The sequence below is a fragment of the Seriola dumerili genome, unplaced genomic scaffold (genome assembly GCF_002260705.1).
Source record: "Seriola dumerili isolate Sdu_G_001 unplaced genomic scaffold, Sdu_1.0 BDQW01000191.1, whole genome shotgun sequence".
In the NCBI taxonomy this organism is placed as follows: Eukaryota; Metazoa; Chordata; class Actinopteri; order Carangiformes; family Carangidae; genus Seriola; species Seriola dumerili.
This window is the reverse complement of record NW_019174446.1, coordinates 2039825-2053835: the sequence shown is the minus strand read 5'-3', so window position 1 is coordinate 2053835 and position 14011 is coordinate 2039825. Positions and strand designations below refer to the sequence as shown.

Sequence of the window (14011 nt, the reverse complement as noted above, 5' to 3'; positions counted from 1 at the left end):
TTAATCAAATACAATAAAATATCTGTTTTTTTGAGAACATACTGGATGATACGTGTTGCAATACATCTATTAAATTATAATTACACGGGTAAAACTGTCTAGACAACCTGTACGATGCTTTCATCACGATTAGATGAGTCAGTTTTATTTACGTGTTTTCACACAATTTAAAGAAGAATATCAAACTGTGCAGAAGGAAAAAAAAGAGCAGCTCATTGTCTTAAAAAAAGCAAGTGGCTTCATCTGTTTACTTTATATTTGTTCACCATGCTGCCGATATAAGGATGTTTTCATTTCTGTCACAAACCTCAGAATTTTTTACTCTTACCACAATGAAATGCAACGATTTAATGTGGTGGTTCTTGCATGTGCCCTCCATTCTAGCAAATGGGGTAGAATGGTTTTCAAAAATCTTGTAAGCGGCTCGAGTATCCAAAAGCACGTTTTCAAAAGCGTGGAGTTGGAGGAAAAAATGATCAGGGTTTCCTCCTGCGCTTCCAGTCATGTCTCCAAAGGAAGGTAGGCCTATCAAACTTGGCTATATGGTATGAGAGGTGTCAGTGGAGGCAGGTTGAGCTGTACACGCTTCTCTACTATGGTCTGGAACCCTAGTTGCTATCCAAACACAAATAAACAGAGGAGGAACATTGGAGTTAATGATAGAGGACGGGGGGTGGAGGCGTGTCGGAGGGCGGGCTGAGCACTCCAGAGCCCCGGAGCCCTGAAAAGTGAAGGACCGGAGCGCATTACGCACACTTCAAGCCCGAGCTCCGGAGGAGACTCCCACGCTGCTGCTGCCTCTCCTCCAAACTTCTTCGTCTCTTTCCACAACTTGTCACATCTCTGCAAAGGTCCGAGACATCAGAGTGGGCTGCATGGCTACATGAAAGTTTCATGGACTTGGAACTTGGAAAACTTTTAGCGGCGCTTTATTGGAGCTCGTCGCCTCTATAGTTACTGTGGATTACTGACATACCGCAGGACCTTTGGCAGCTATTTATTGGGGGTAAGATTGTGTTTGGCAGGGTATATGTCAGTCTTTTGCAAGAAGGGAACCAGCCTCACTCAAATCACTTGTTGTAACTTTCTATCTGAGGAAAAGACTTCACTTTTAGGCGTTGAGCTGTAAACCAATGTTGTGAAATTGTCTGTAAAAATGTCAACTGTTCATGGACAGAAACTAAATCAAATGTTGTTTCTGAGGGTGCTTATTGCTTCGTGATAATCACCAGCTTGAGGTCATAGTTCACCCACGTTTTGACATCACTGGTCTCTGTCCATAGCACCTAACAACGCTGAAACAAGCAGTGGCCCTCGCGTTATAGACTTGTCACGACTTATAGAAATTTAAAACCTTCTGCCAAAGAAGGGATTTAAAGAACAAGACGAGGCACCGAAGCTGCTGTCAAAGTCTAAATGAAGTCCAGAGGTTTTTGAGGGGAGAACAGGTTGAACAAAGTTGTACCAATGGACAAAGAACAACAAGTGCCTGCATGGTGACTTGTGTTGCAAAATTATACTTAAAGCAGAGTAGAAAGAAAGATAAGATCCTGTCAGTGAAACAAATAGAACGGCGTGACTGCAACAAGCGACTAGTTCTCCAGCCTGCATGAAATCAAATCTACAGAAACTTTCAGGTTCGCTAGGCTTTGTGGAAAAAAATATGTTAAAATGTGATTTGGCCTGATCAGTCAGAAACGATTGTAATCTGATTATATCATCTCCCCAAAAGAGAAAAACATAGATTTTTCCTTCCAAATCTAAAGGTCAGCTCGCTGCTGCACCGCTGGCTCTCTGCCAGTCCCGCTTTCACCATCCGGAGTCTTGAACTTACACGATGGATTTTTTTTTTTTTTCTGTGTGGGAAAACATAACTTGCCATCCCCACAAACATGGAACCTGTCCCTCTCATTCCTCGCACTGTCAGCTCACCTTATGTGTCCTACATTGTGGAGATTGACAGCTTCTGCTTTTATTTAAGGCAAACATTGCTCTGCATGAAAGTAGGTTAAAATGCCCGCAGGTTATTTGCTACCATGTTCTCCTGCCCAGGGGAAACAAAAACATGCAGCGTGAAATAAAACAGACCTAAAAAGCAAAATATTAGTACCTATAAAATTTGCTGGCTACTACCCGCAACCATAAAAATAAAAAGCACATGCATTTCCAGAAAAGATTAAAATAACTTTCTTGTGGTTAATAGGCACCATTTGTGCGTTTTGCTCTGACTCATGTTCGTGCACTTAATAACATATTTGATCTTTGCTGGCAAAATTTCAAACTTCTACAAATCTACATACAGAGCACTTGTTTTGCATCGTCAAACATCAACTACAGCCTCAAACACAACGTGTCTTCTCTTATTACCTCGTGTGAGATTTAATGTTTAATTCAGATGGAACTAAATATGTCAGTTACAGCATTTTACTCCCACGTAATTTAGTTACAATTTCTGTGACTGATGTGTTTTCTAAAATTGCTTTGGAAGCATCTTTGTTTTTCAGGAAACAACTTTTCTTTTGCTATAATGCGTGAAATACATGTTTATATGATCTCAGTGGTTTTGCTTAAGACAAACGGGTTTTTTCATTTCATACTGCTGCAGCTTTACATGTTGTTCAGTTTAATTACCTAATTACCTCCATGTTCAGTGCACGTTTTTAGGAATAAACTAACTAATTAATTTGCGCCCTATTCTGGGTTCAGATTGTTCATATGTGATACTGGAGGAATATGATCACTGCTGTCCTGTTAGATTAGAATACAAAATATGCAAACACATCTCTGTCAATAAAATATTTGTAGGTAGGCAAACAGGTGGTTTTTACTGTATCATGATCTCTAACTGAGGGTCACACTTTGTCTGCCTTTGTAACCACATAATTACTGGCTCTAATGTGGCATTTACACACGACGATCATCTTTTTCTCCCCAGGGTTTTCACCGTGTCCTCTGCAGAGGTCTGAGTCGAGATGGGGAGCAAAGCCCTGCACGCTCCGATCCCCCTGCACCCGGCCCTCCAGCTCACAAACTACTCCTTCCTGCAGGCCGTCAACACTTTCCCAGCTGACCAGCTACAGGGACTGTACGGCCTGAGCGCGGTGCAAACCATGCACATGAACCACTGGACTCTTGGTTACCCCCACATTCAAGGACTGAGGTCGACGATCACAGAGATGGCAGCCGCCCAGGGTCTGGTCGACCCCAGGATTCCCTTCCCAGCGATACCCTTCACAGCCGCGGCGCAGCTCTTCCACCCGAAACAAGCCGCCGTTGCGCACGGCGTCCCCTCGCTGCACAAGGACAGGCCGAGATTTGACTTCGCCAACCTGGCCCTCGCTGCCACTCAGGAGGACCCGCCGAAAGCTGCGGATCTGGCGAAGTTGGCGTCGGGACTAGGGGGAACCATCTCCGAGCTGAGCAAGCTGTCCCCGGAAAGAAAACCCACCCGGGGCAGGCTCCCGTCCAAAACTAAAAAGGAATTTATTTGCAAGTTCTGCGGCAGGCATTTCACCAAGTCCTACAACCTTCTCATTCACGAGAGGACCCACACAGACGAGAGGCCGTATACCTGTGATATTTGCCACAAGGCCTTCCGAAGACAAGACCATCTCAGAGACCACAGGTAAGACACATTTACGCAGCATGTATTAATTACGCACTGGGGTCAGACGGGGGTCTAAAATCCCCAGCAGCAGTCCTGACTCTGTAGGCGATTTAAATACAAATATATTTATTTCTTAAAATCACATCTTCACAATTGGCAATTAAAAACATATTCTTCATTTTAAACATAGAGACAGGCCCGTTCCCGGAGTTTTCTCCATGAGGGCGCTAAAGCACTTTTATGCATCAAGTTGGACACATAACTTGCGCAGTAGAGATTTTTCGCCCTGTGACTCTGGGGTTTGTAAAAGCTACAAGAAAATCCATGCATGAGCAGACATTTGATTAAGTGCGATTTCTGTTTTACAGATACATCCACTCCAAGGAAAAACCATTCAAATGTCAAGAATGTGGGAAAGGATTCTGTCAGTCTCGAACTCTAGCCGTCCATAAAACCTTACATATGCAGGTAAGCTGGAAATATTAACAGTCACCACGATGTTATCCTCACCAAACTATGTCATACGTTATGATCATAATTCACCTATTCTGCACGGTCCATTGCATGCATGGGGATATTCATAAGTCTCACAAAACCATTGCGCCTGGGCAATAACCAAATTAAAACAAAAATGTGAGTGAGAAATACACATACAAGCTATATAAAAATTATTGTGTAAATCAGTTTGAGTTATAACTGACACAACAGTGGATTTAATTATTTTAGTTCTACACAATTAAAGGGAATAATTCTTTGCTTGCTTTAAATCTAAACAGGAGTCTCCCCACAAATGCCCCACATGCGGAAGAACCTTTAATCAAAGAAGTAACCTGAAAACTCACCTTCTCACCCATACAGACATCAAGCCCTACAGCTGTGGCCGCTGCGGAAAGGTGTTTCGGCGCAACTGTGACTTGCGACGGCACAGTTTGACGCACAGCCCACATCAGGACTACTAGCCTGGACAGACTAACAAAATAACAATGGACAAAAAGCAGGAAGACAAGTCAGAGACTCCTTCTACTTCTTCTTCTTCTTCTTCTCCTTTTTTTTTTTTTTTTGTGCAAAGACAATCTCCAAATCAGGACACGTTTACTGCAGCACAGTGTAGAGTGGAATTTGGTTGCACCTCAAGTGGGACAGCAGCGGAGCCATGGCCATGTCCAGCTTTCAAACCACCTGTAAATATCAAGACCATGTACATAATGTTGTTTTTTATTTTCTTTTCTGACCTTGAAATTATAAAGTTGTCAAAAACAGTCATAAGTTTAAAGTATGTTAAATTGTATTTTAGAAATAAATATTTCCATGATACATTTGCGTTTCTTCTGTTTTTATTTCTGTTTTTATTGCCTTGAAACACGAGACACCATGTTACAGCCCAAAAGCAATATTTAGATTAAGCCATTAAGCATGCCCATTAATAGTCTATATGTTTACAGCCGGTAGGCAGCGAGAGCTTAATGTGGCTGAAATGTTGGGCTTTTTATAGTAGACCAGTAGTTATCAGTTGACAGGGAGCATGAATGACAACTGTTTAAGTCCTCCGGACCTGAAACTGATTCATTAAGCAGAAAGACAGAAAGTGTCATTGTGAGTTATCATCGATTTAAGAATTAATTTTACATTTTATATTTATACACAAATGATGATCATGTAGTTATTACCTATGCCGCAGTGTCTGCCATCCACCTATTAGTGTTTTTGTATGTCTCAGCTCCATTTTTATTTTCAATATCTGGAGCCTGCAGAGGCTGATTAGTATTACATTAGCCGCATTAGCAGCCATATCACATGTCTTTATCTGCATCACCTCTGATATAATAATTGACCTGCAAAGCGGCAGAAGCAATCGTCAGCTCAAAGGAAGCTATTCAACCCAACGAGATGAGACGGGCTGACACTGTCAACAGATTATTGTTTGGGAAATTATCAAGGTTAATTAATTCATCACTTACACTGAAAACAAGCACACAAATAAAAAATCAGCTGTTTTGTTTTTTGACAAACTTTTCTGTTCGATCCTAACCTACAATTAGTGATCATATAATGTCAGTGCCACTCAGTTTAGGACAACTCTATTCTACAAGTTCAAATCTGAGCCATCGGTTGAATGTTCTTTAAATTATTAATTTACACGGTATAAATCAGATGAGCGCTTTGGACGTCACGTTTAAACAACCAAGTTTAGACAGATTTGTGTAAATACATAAATACATTTCAAGATTTGGATTTCATCCATCTAACCTTTGATCGGACCACATTGCGCTTGAATATTAACCATGAGAACTGCGGCCTGTGACAGGGTGAGCTGATCTCTAATCCTTTTATATTATTATTCGCTGAAGTAAGAATGTCTGCCTCTGATTCCCTCCTCCTCTGTCTCTCAGTGCTGGCCTTCAGGCCTTCTGTTTCATGAGTTCACCAGCCATCACTTGCTACTGAAGACTCATTTAAAAGCCCGATTTTCACCTGACAGTGCAATTAGTTGCTTGAAAAAATTTCATTTATCTTTAATGGGCTCGAAAATAGGGTCTGGAATAAGTGGTTACAATAACAACAAGGCGCTCATTGCTGCTCAAAGGCCATTAACCAAGACCCAGTTTATTACGCACTGCAGGCTAGTATTTTCCTAATTACTTTCTAAATGGAAAGGCAACAAAGTCAGAGCAGAGCAAGCTCATATTTACTAAAAGCAAGTGAGCTACATAATAATACCAAAAATAATTAATCACTCTCAATCACCATAGAAATGAAAACCGACAAACGATGGAAATATAAAAACATGAAATAGGCAATGCACATGCGATATAATAAAAAGAATAATTCTAATACTACTACTACTACTACTACTACTACTACTAATAATAATAATAATAATAATAATAATAATATAGATGTACAACATAATGTCAATCATTATTATTATTATATTATATTATATATTATTATTAATATTATTAGTATTTATTTTATTTTATTTTCATTATTTGAGAAAGTTACTCCTAAAATTTGTTTGTGTTATCACGCCATGAACTAATTCAATTAGTTCAGAAAATTCTAATCCATTTAAATAAACGAAAAAATTCTGAAGCCTGTGACCTATACTGTTATACTGAAGGCGACTAATAAGTGGCCTGTCTAACTGTAATGATGTAGAGGTAGGACCTATGTATAACAAAAATGTCATTTCAAGAGAAAATACATTTTCAACAATTTTGGAGTCCTCTCACATGAGAACAAAACTAGGCTGCATTACAATTTTAGTCTTTTAGCTCGTCTGAATTTGTTTTTAATGTGTTGAGGCCTTGACCGATGAAAACCGGATCTTGTTCAACAAGTTAATCTATTTTTTTTAACTCGAATCTATCTGTTAGTATATATAGTCCTACTGGAAATATTTTCCTGCAGCGTGAAAACCAGAAATTTTATCTGTTCATGACGATCACATAGTCTAAATAGAACAACCATAAAACAAAATATGTCCTCATTTTTAAACGTATCATTGTCCTAAACGGCTTAAATCATTAAAAGGTCGCGCATTAGTTTGTACACCTCCAAAATACTAGAATGATGCGAAGAATATAGGAAGTTCTTTATTAGTCCCACAGTGGGGAAATCTGCAGTAATACAACTATATTGTGAATACGTAGTGGTCAATTAACTAAATTGAACTCTTGTCAGCAGGAGCATAAGACTGGGTGAATCTGAAGAGAAAGTGTGACAACGTGATATCAAGTAGGCTAGTTTACTTCCTAGATCACATCTCCCATTGAACTGACTTCAGAATAATCACTGTGATAGTGAGTGCGCGCTTGTGCACATGCGTTGACGCACCCACGTACACAGTGGGCAAAGAGTGGACAGTCACTTGGTGAACTTCAACGGTGGATTGTGTCATCAGGAAGCTTTATCTAGCTGGCAAGGGAGAGACTGCACTGACGGTAAACATTACATTCCACACCTCGGGAGTAGGCAGAGATAACTGGTTAGAGTAAGACTGAGGTTAAGCATCATAAGACGTGAATGGTTAGAGGTAGGGTTAAGGTTAGGTTCAGGTTAAAGTAAGGGGAAACACAGACTCCATTTCCCCCAGAATACACAACTCCCAAGCACTTGGATCTGACACCAACCCTGCACTGACTGCAGGCCGCTGTGCTCCACTGACCCCCCATAGCCTGTGACAGACACCTACTTTTTCCATTTCATCTCCACTGCCCCTATTGACATCATTTGAAAATTCCATTATAGTTTTCTAAGCTTTTCAATCATTTCGATTTATTGGTTATGCAGGTTATGACTTTTTTGTTTGCTTTAATAGCTAGTAATTTCACTACTGCCTTGCAATAAAAAAAGTAGGCTATCTAAGTGGCAACACTATTAATATTAATTCATTGCAACTTTGGAAACAAAAATGCAAAGAGAAAAAGATTTGACATAGTCAAAGAGAACCTTGGCTGCAAAAATTACTGGTGTGTCCATGTTTTATTGTGAAGTAAAGACAGAGCTTAACCCTGTTATTCATAAATTCTGATATTATATTTGTTTATTAGGCCATGTGATTTATGATTCAACGGTCAACCACTATTCTAAAACAACAAATAAAGAATGAACAAATTTTGATTGCCTTTTACTTCAGCATTCATTATATATGTTATTTACCATTGCAGTTTAATTTAATTTTGTAGGACATGGCCTATTGAAAAAAATCACAAAAAAGTAGCATACACACTAACAATAGTCAAGTGCTGTCCATTGTGAAGTTTATTCTCTACTTTCTCAGCAAAGGTGAGCTTCCACGGCCATATAAGGGCTAGGGCATGCGAAAGAAACCAGCAATATCACGTGGAATGATGCATTCGCGAGCTCCTCGTAAATCCTCACTTACACAAAGAAATTTCGTGTTGTGACTGCTGTCACCGTTTGATTAGACATACATAACATAACAACGTAACGTAGCATAAGATATGTGCTACTATTCCATTACATTCAACTGGAATTATGGCACCTGATGCTGCAGTAACTGAATTAGAACGATATAACGTGCATCAGGTATTTACTTGACGCTCTCATGGATTTATTTCTAGTCGTGTCCGAAAGCGACCCTCTAAATATCACGTCACCCAGTCACGTATCACTGGAAATGTATAGTGCCTCGCTCGCCACTATTTTTGGTAATTTTAGGTCGTGTATGTATACTGAACTGTGAAGCTCAAATGTCCTATAGAAAAAAAGGCAACTCCAGGCATACGGAAGCCGCGTTGGTGTTTACTCATGACGTTTGTGCAGAAGCCGTTGAGAGATGTAGCTAACGGTAACGAGATGAATAGGTTATATTAAATATCAAACTCAAGAAATTTCCCCAGGATACAAACGGGAGTCAAGTAAGGAGAGGCTTTTCTATTTTTACCAGTGGCCACACGTTTTAGTCATGTCAAACGAACGAACTTAGGACGACTTCTTTTCAGTTAGCTTAGCTTCTTTGCTCTGCTGCTGTGGTGTATATAGCTAGAATGACAGGAGAACATAGCTAGCCTCTCTTGGCGTTCACTACTTCGCAGTAAGTAAAATTCCTTACTATATAGTAATGCACGGCTTCATTTAAAACACCAAGTTATATTTAGTTACATTGCTATACATTTGGACACAGAGTAGCAAACTACTGCTGACATTTTCCCTGCAGTCGCAAGCATAAAAAGTGAAGTCACATTAGCATGCTGGCTAATTAAGGCACCACTGTAAATTATAACAAACTACTTATAAGTAGAACCACTGAATTAAAAAAAAAAAAAAGTTAGTTAAAACTTGAACTGCGACCCACCCAAATAGAGTTATTGGTCTGTCTAAGTGTAAATGTCAACCAAATGTAGTCAAACCTTAAATCTCCCTAGATATAACTTACAGTATAGTTAGTCTTCAAATACATATTTAATGTTTATCACACTTTGGTGTCAGGATACGTTTACAGAGTGCCAATTAAAGAGCATTTCTCCTGTTTAGTGAGGGTTAGAACCATAACAATGTGCACAGTTTACTATAAAATTGTAACATACAGTTTACTGCTGAATTTCAGCATGAGGCTAATATGAAACGGTTATTATAACCTCAAATTTGATATATTAGTGGAATATGAGCTTATAGTGCTAGGCCTTTTTCAAACAGATGTTTTGACTTGTCATTACAGGAAAAGCACAGGTGTACCTAATAGCTTTAATTATGGCTCCATTCCATTTAAGCGTCCCAATAAACTGTGCCAGTAAGATGGCATTCACTGTACTTCTGCCTAGGAACTGACGCACCTGAATGTAATGCAGCCACCATTCATGTAATTATCTACACCTGCCCTCTTGTGCTTTTCAAAATATCTGCTGTGAAAAAAAATGTTTGTTCTCTGAAGTGTTAGAAGCAGTGGAGTCATAATGGCAAAAGGAAATTTAATACATTACTGCTGTAGTGTACAAATAAACACAGTGTTGAATTACATCACAATGTTCTGTTCAATGTTTGACGTGTGTTCAGGACAGGGACAAGATGTTGGAGTCCTATGTCACACCGCTCCTCATGAGCTATGTGAACAAGTATATTAAGAATCTTAAGCCATCTGACCTGCAGCTGTCTCTCTGGGGAGGAGATGTGGTGCTCAGCAAGTTGGACCTGAAGCTGGATGTGCTAGAACAGGTACTGTATACACAAGGTAAACCCTGCACTCTAACTTTCTTTTACAAGACCATGGTAGGCAATGTGGTTATTTTGTTTGCAGGAAGGCCTCGCAGTTCTGATGGATTATAGTTATGAGGTAGTGCTCAGTGCTACTAGTGGGAAAAATATTAACCAAAGTGGTTTTGTAACCATACACATTTAATGGTCCACCTTTTGAGATGAGATGGAGGTTAAGACGGTTATCAATCATGGCTATTTAAGAAAACAGAGACATTATGGCATTGCCTGATTTAATTGTGTGTCCCATATGGGATATCAATTTAATGAATATGAGTTTAAATATCAATATGCGTTTTTGGAAAATTTCACATTTCACAAGTCTTATCTGGTGTGAACACTTTTATAAGAAGCCAGAAGTATAATGTTGCCATGGATTGAGTGAGTTACACCGTGGGCTGCAAAAAAAAGTATGCCAAGTTAGCTTTTAACAGTTCCTTTTTGCAGTGTACCATTGGATATACTGACAACTATCACTGAATGAAAATTGAAAACCTGATCATTCTCAAGCAGCTTCTGAAGCGTTTCAATTCCTACCCAATTATGGATCTTTTCTCATAATTATGAGTCACTATAATGAAATAAGGTCTTCAAATGTTTTTCTCTTTTGTGAATGCAATGTACTTCCATAGCTAGCATGTAGTAGACATGACAGTGCTAACATTACTAAGTGCCTTTACAATACAATCAGATTTTAGATTGTTTCACTGACAACATAAAGTAAAAGGGCTGGAAAGCAATTAATGAATGGAGGAGCATGTGCCCCACTAGAATATTTTTTAATTCAAGTGAATCTACATCTTAACTACAGCATATGTGCACCGATCGGCCACAACATTAAAACACTGGTCTTAATGTTGTGTCTGATCGGTTTAGTATAGTTAAGGTCTATTGCTTTTACTAGAATCAGAAAAACATGTACAGGCACACACACAGTATCTTTATGGTCATTTTGGGAGAAGTTTGATAGATTTACTCAGATATTTTGCTCTGCAGTGTTATTTTGACACAGTGTTCTTTTTTTACGCTTGTAATGTCTGGATTAGATCAATCTACCATGAGTTAAAAGAATTTTCTCTTGAGTGGATTCTGACTGCTTCTGAAGAGCAGACCAAAACACTACCTAACCCAACAGAGATTGTGATGAAAGTTCTTATTGGAAGCAGCTTTAAGCCAACAGACAGTGGGAATTGTGTTAGCATTTTGATGTGTAACGCTATGTCAAAACCTTGGCAATTGTCTTTCCTTTGTTTTATTGCATTTCATTTAGACAGTACCACTTTTAAAATGTGCCATTAGAGATCATTTTCTTAATATAAAGAGTAATTTTTAGTAAAACATTGTGAAGATTATTGAGCAGACACACTGTAAATCCATGACAGCTTTTCCTCAGAAATATGTTTGGTTATTAGTTTTTTGGCTTACACTTACAGAGGAGGCATGTTAAGCCTGTGTGTAGGCAGTCTGGTTTCATGGGACTCATTCTCACACAGAGTAGTTCAAGATGCAGAACAGTGATTTGTCTGCCTCTGAGAAAATCTGACTGATTTTGTTAAAAGCATGACCTACATGTAATCTGTAGCTGTTGTTTTTACTGTCCTCTCATCTTCAACTATTAGTTGCAAAGTGCTGTTTAGAAAATGGATGGATTAAGTGTCCAAATAGTCTTGAAGCCTTAACTTCAATGTTGTCTGTATTGCATAAGTAATACTGGTAAAAATTATTCTAATAGTTATCTGTATCCTTTTGTATCTGTGCATATTTATAGGAGTTGAAGCTACCCTTTACATTCATGAGCGGTCACATCCATGAACTGCGTATCCACGTACCCTGGACCAAGCTGGGCTCAGAGCCTGTAGTTATCACCATCAACACCATGGAGTGCATTCTCAAGCTGAGGGATGGAGCTCAGGTTAGTTCTTTACTTTAATGAGACACAGTATATCCTTGATTCCTCCACAGGGCCAAAACAGGGCTGGCCAGATCTTCCTGTTATTTATGTGAAATTCCTCCTCACGCCAAAGTTAAGTTTTCTCATTCCTTTTTCTTTCTGTGTTTCCAAGAAGTTCTGTAATGGCCTTTGTTTTGAATAAACAAAGGCAGACTTTTTTTAATAACTTGTTGAGATTTCTGACCCTGGCAAGCTTGGTAAACTTCACCCTTTAGTGGAGTTGCTGTGACAAAGGCTTACTGTAATTCTGACCAGGTGTAAAATCACATTAAGAGAAACTATAACCTCCTAAATTGCTCAACATTCTAAATACAGTTCCACTTATGTGGTTTTGTATTGCATAAAATATACAGTGCATTCACAAAATATTCAGACCCCTTCAATTTTTTCACATTTTGTTATGTTGCAGTTTTATGCTAAATATATATATATATATATATATATATATATTTATTTATTTATTCCCCTCATTAATCTACACTCAATACCCCATAATGACAAAGTGAAAAGAGAATTTTAAGTTTAAGCAAATTTATTAAAAAGGACATACTGAAATATGACATTGACATGAGTATTCAGATTCTTTGCTACACCATCATCCTTGAGATGTTTCTACACCTTGGTAGGAGCCTACCTGTGCTAAATTCAGCTGATTGGAGATGATTTGGAAAGACACACACCTGTGTATATAAGGTCTCACAGCTGACAATGCAGATCAGAGCAAAATCCAAGCAATGAGGTAGAAGGAACTGCCTGCAGAGCTCAAGAGACAGAATAGAAACACAAACAATTTCTGCTGCATTGAAGGTTCCAAAGAGCACAATAGCCTCCATAATTCTTAAATGAAAGAAGTTTGGAACAATATATTTGGCAGCAATCAGAGAGAGTAAGACAGGTGAGCAAGAACCCGATGGTCACTCTGGCTGAGCTCCAGAGATCCTGTGTGGAGATGGTAGAAACTTCCAGAAATCCTGTCTCTGAGCTTTGCAGGCAGATCCTTTGACCTATGGCTTGGTTTTCGCTCTGATATGCAATTTCTGTTGTGAGACCTTATGCAGAGGGGTGTGTGCCTTTCCAAATCATGTCCAATCAATTGAATTCAGGTGGACTCCAAAAATGTCATAGCAAAGGGTCTGAATACTTAGTTTCAAAATTCTGTTTTTGCTTTGTCAGTATGGGGTATTGAGTGTAGATTGATGAGGGAAAAATATATATTTTTAATTTCAGCGTAAGACTGCAACATAACAAAATGTGAAAAAAACTGAAGTTGTTTTGAATATTTTCTGAATACACTGTAAATATTTTTCATATTAAAATACCATACATTGTTTGTTAAAAACAAAATCACAAGTATTTATTTTATTTTTTTCAAGCAGCATCTATTTATCAGATCAGCCACATCAATTCTTCTGGCTTTCAGGAGTTTTATGACTAACTGGTCATGCCACCACTTACTTCAAGTTGGTTTAGTGATTTGGCAAGGTGCTGTCATTTGACTCAATATGACACATTGTTTTATGGCCTGGGAACTCTGATTAAAAGCTCTCCATCCGTAAAGAGCTGGCATGATGACAGCCAATTATCCCCCCACACAAGCATGACATTTAAAAGATGAGTCTTGTTGGGAGAATCTGTTACAGACTAGCCACACTTACTAATGAAAGAACTCAGTATTATTCTCATTTGGCTATAGTGTGGTAAGGCACTTCATTGGCAGGGCTTAAAAGTAGTTAATT

General features: G+C 38.8%; 2 protein-coding genes across 2 annotated transcripts in view; both read left to right on the top strand.

Annotated features, from left to right (window-relative positions):
* The first annotated feature begins 786 nt into the window (after window positions 1-786).
* osr2 (odd-skipped related transciption factor 2) lies at window positions 787-4846 on the top strand. Its single transcript, XM_022753221.1, has 4 exons — window positions 787-1006; window positions 2936-3625; window positions 3976-4075; window positions 4466-4846. The coding sequence occupies exons 2-4, from the start codon at window positions 2973-2975 to the stop codon at window positions 4538-4540; spliced, it is 828 nt and encodes a 275-aa protein (XP_022608942.1). The 5' UTR covers window positions 787-1006; window positions 2936-2972; the 3' UTR covers window positions 4541-4846.
* Window positions 4847-8960: 4114 nt separating this feature from the next.
* vps13b (vacuolar protein sorting 13 homolog B) overlaps window positions 8961-14011 on the top strand; it is a 322535-nt gene continuing 317484 nt past the window's right edge. Inside the window, exons 1-3 of the mRNA XM_022753222.1 lie at window positions 8961-9167; window positions 10127-10285; window positions 12093-12236. Coding sequence (XP_022608943.1) covers window positions 10139-10285; window positions 12093-12236 — 291 coding nt within the window. The 5' untranslated portion in view covers window positions 8961-9167; window positions 10127-10138. The remainder of the gene's footprint in view (window positions 9168-10126; window positions 10286-12092; window positions 12237-14011) is intronic.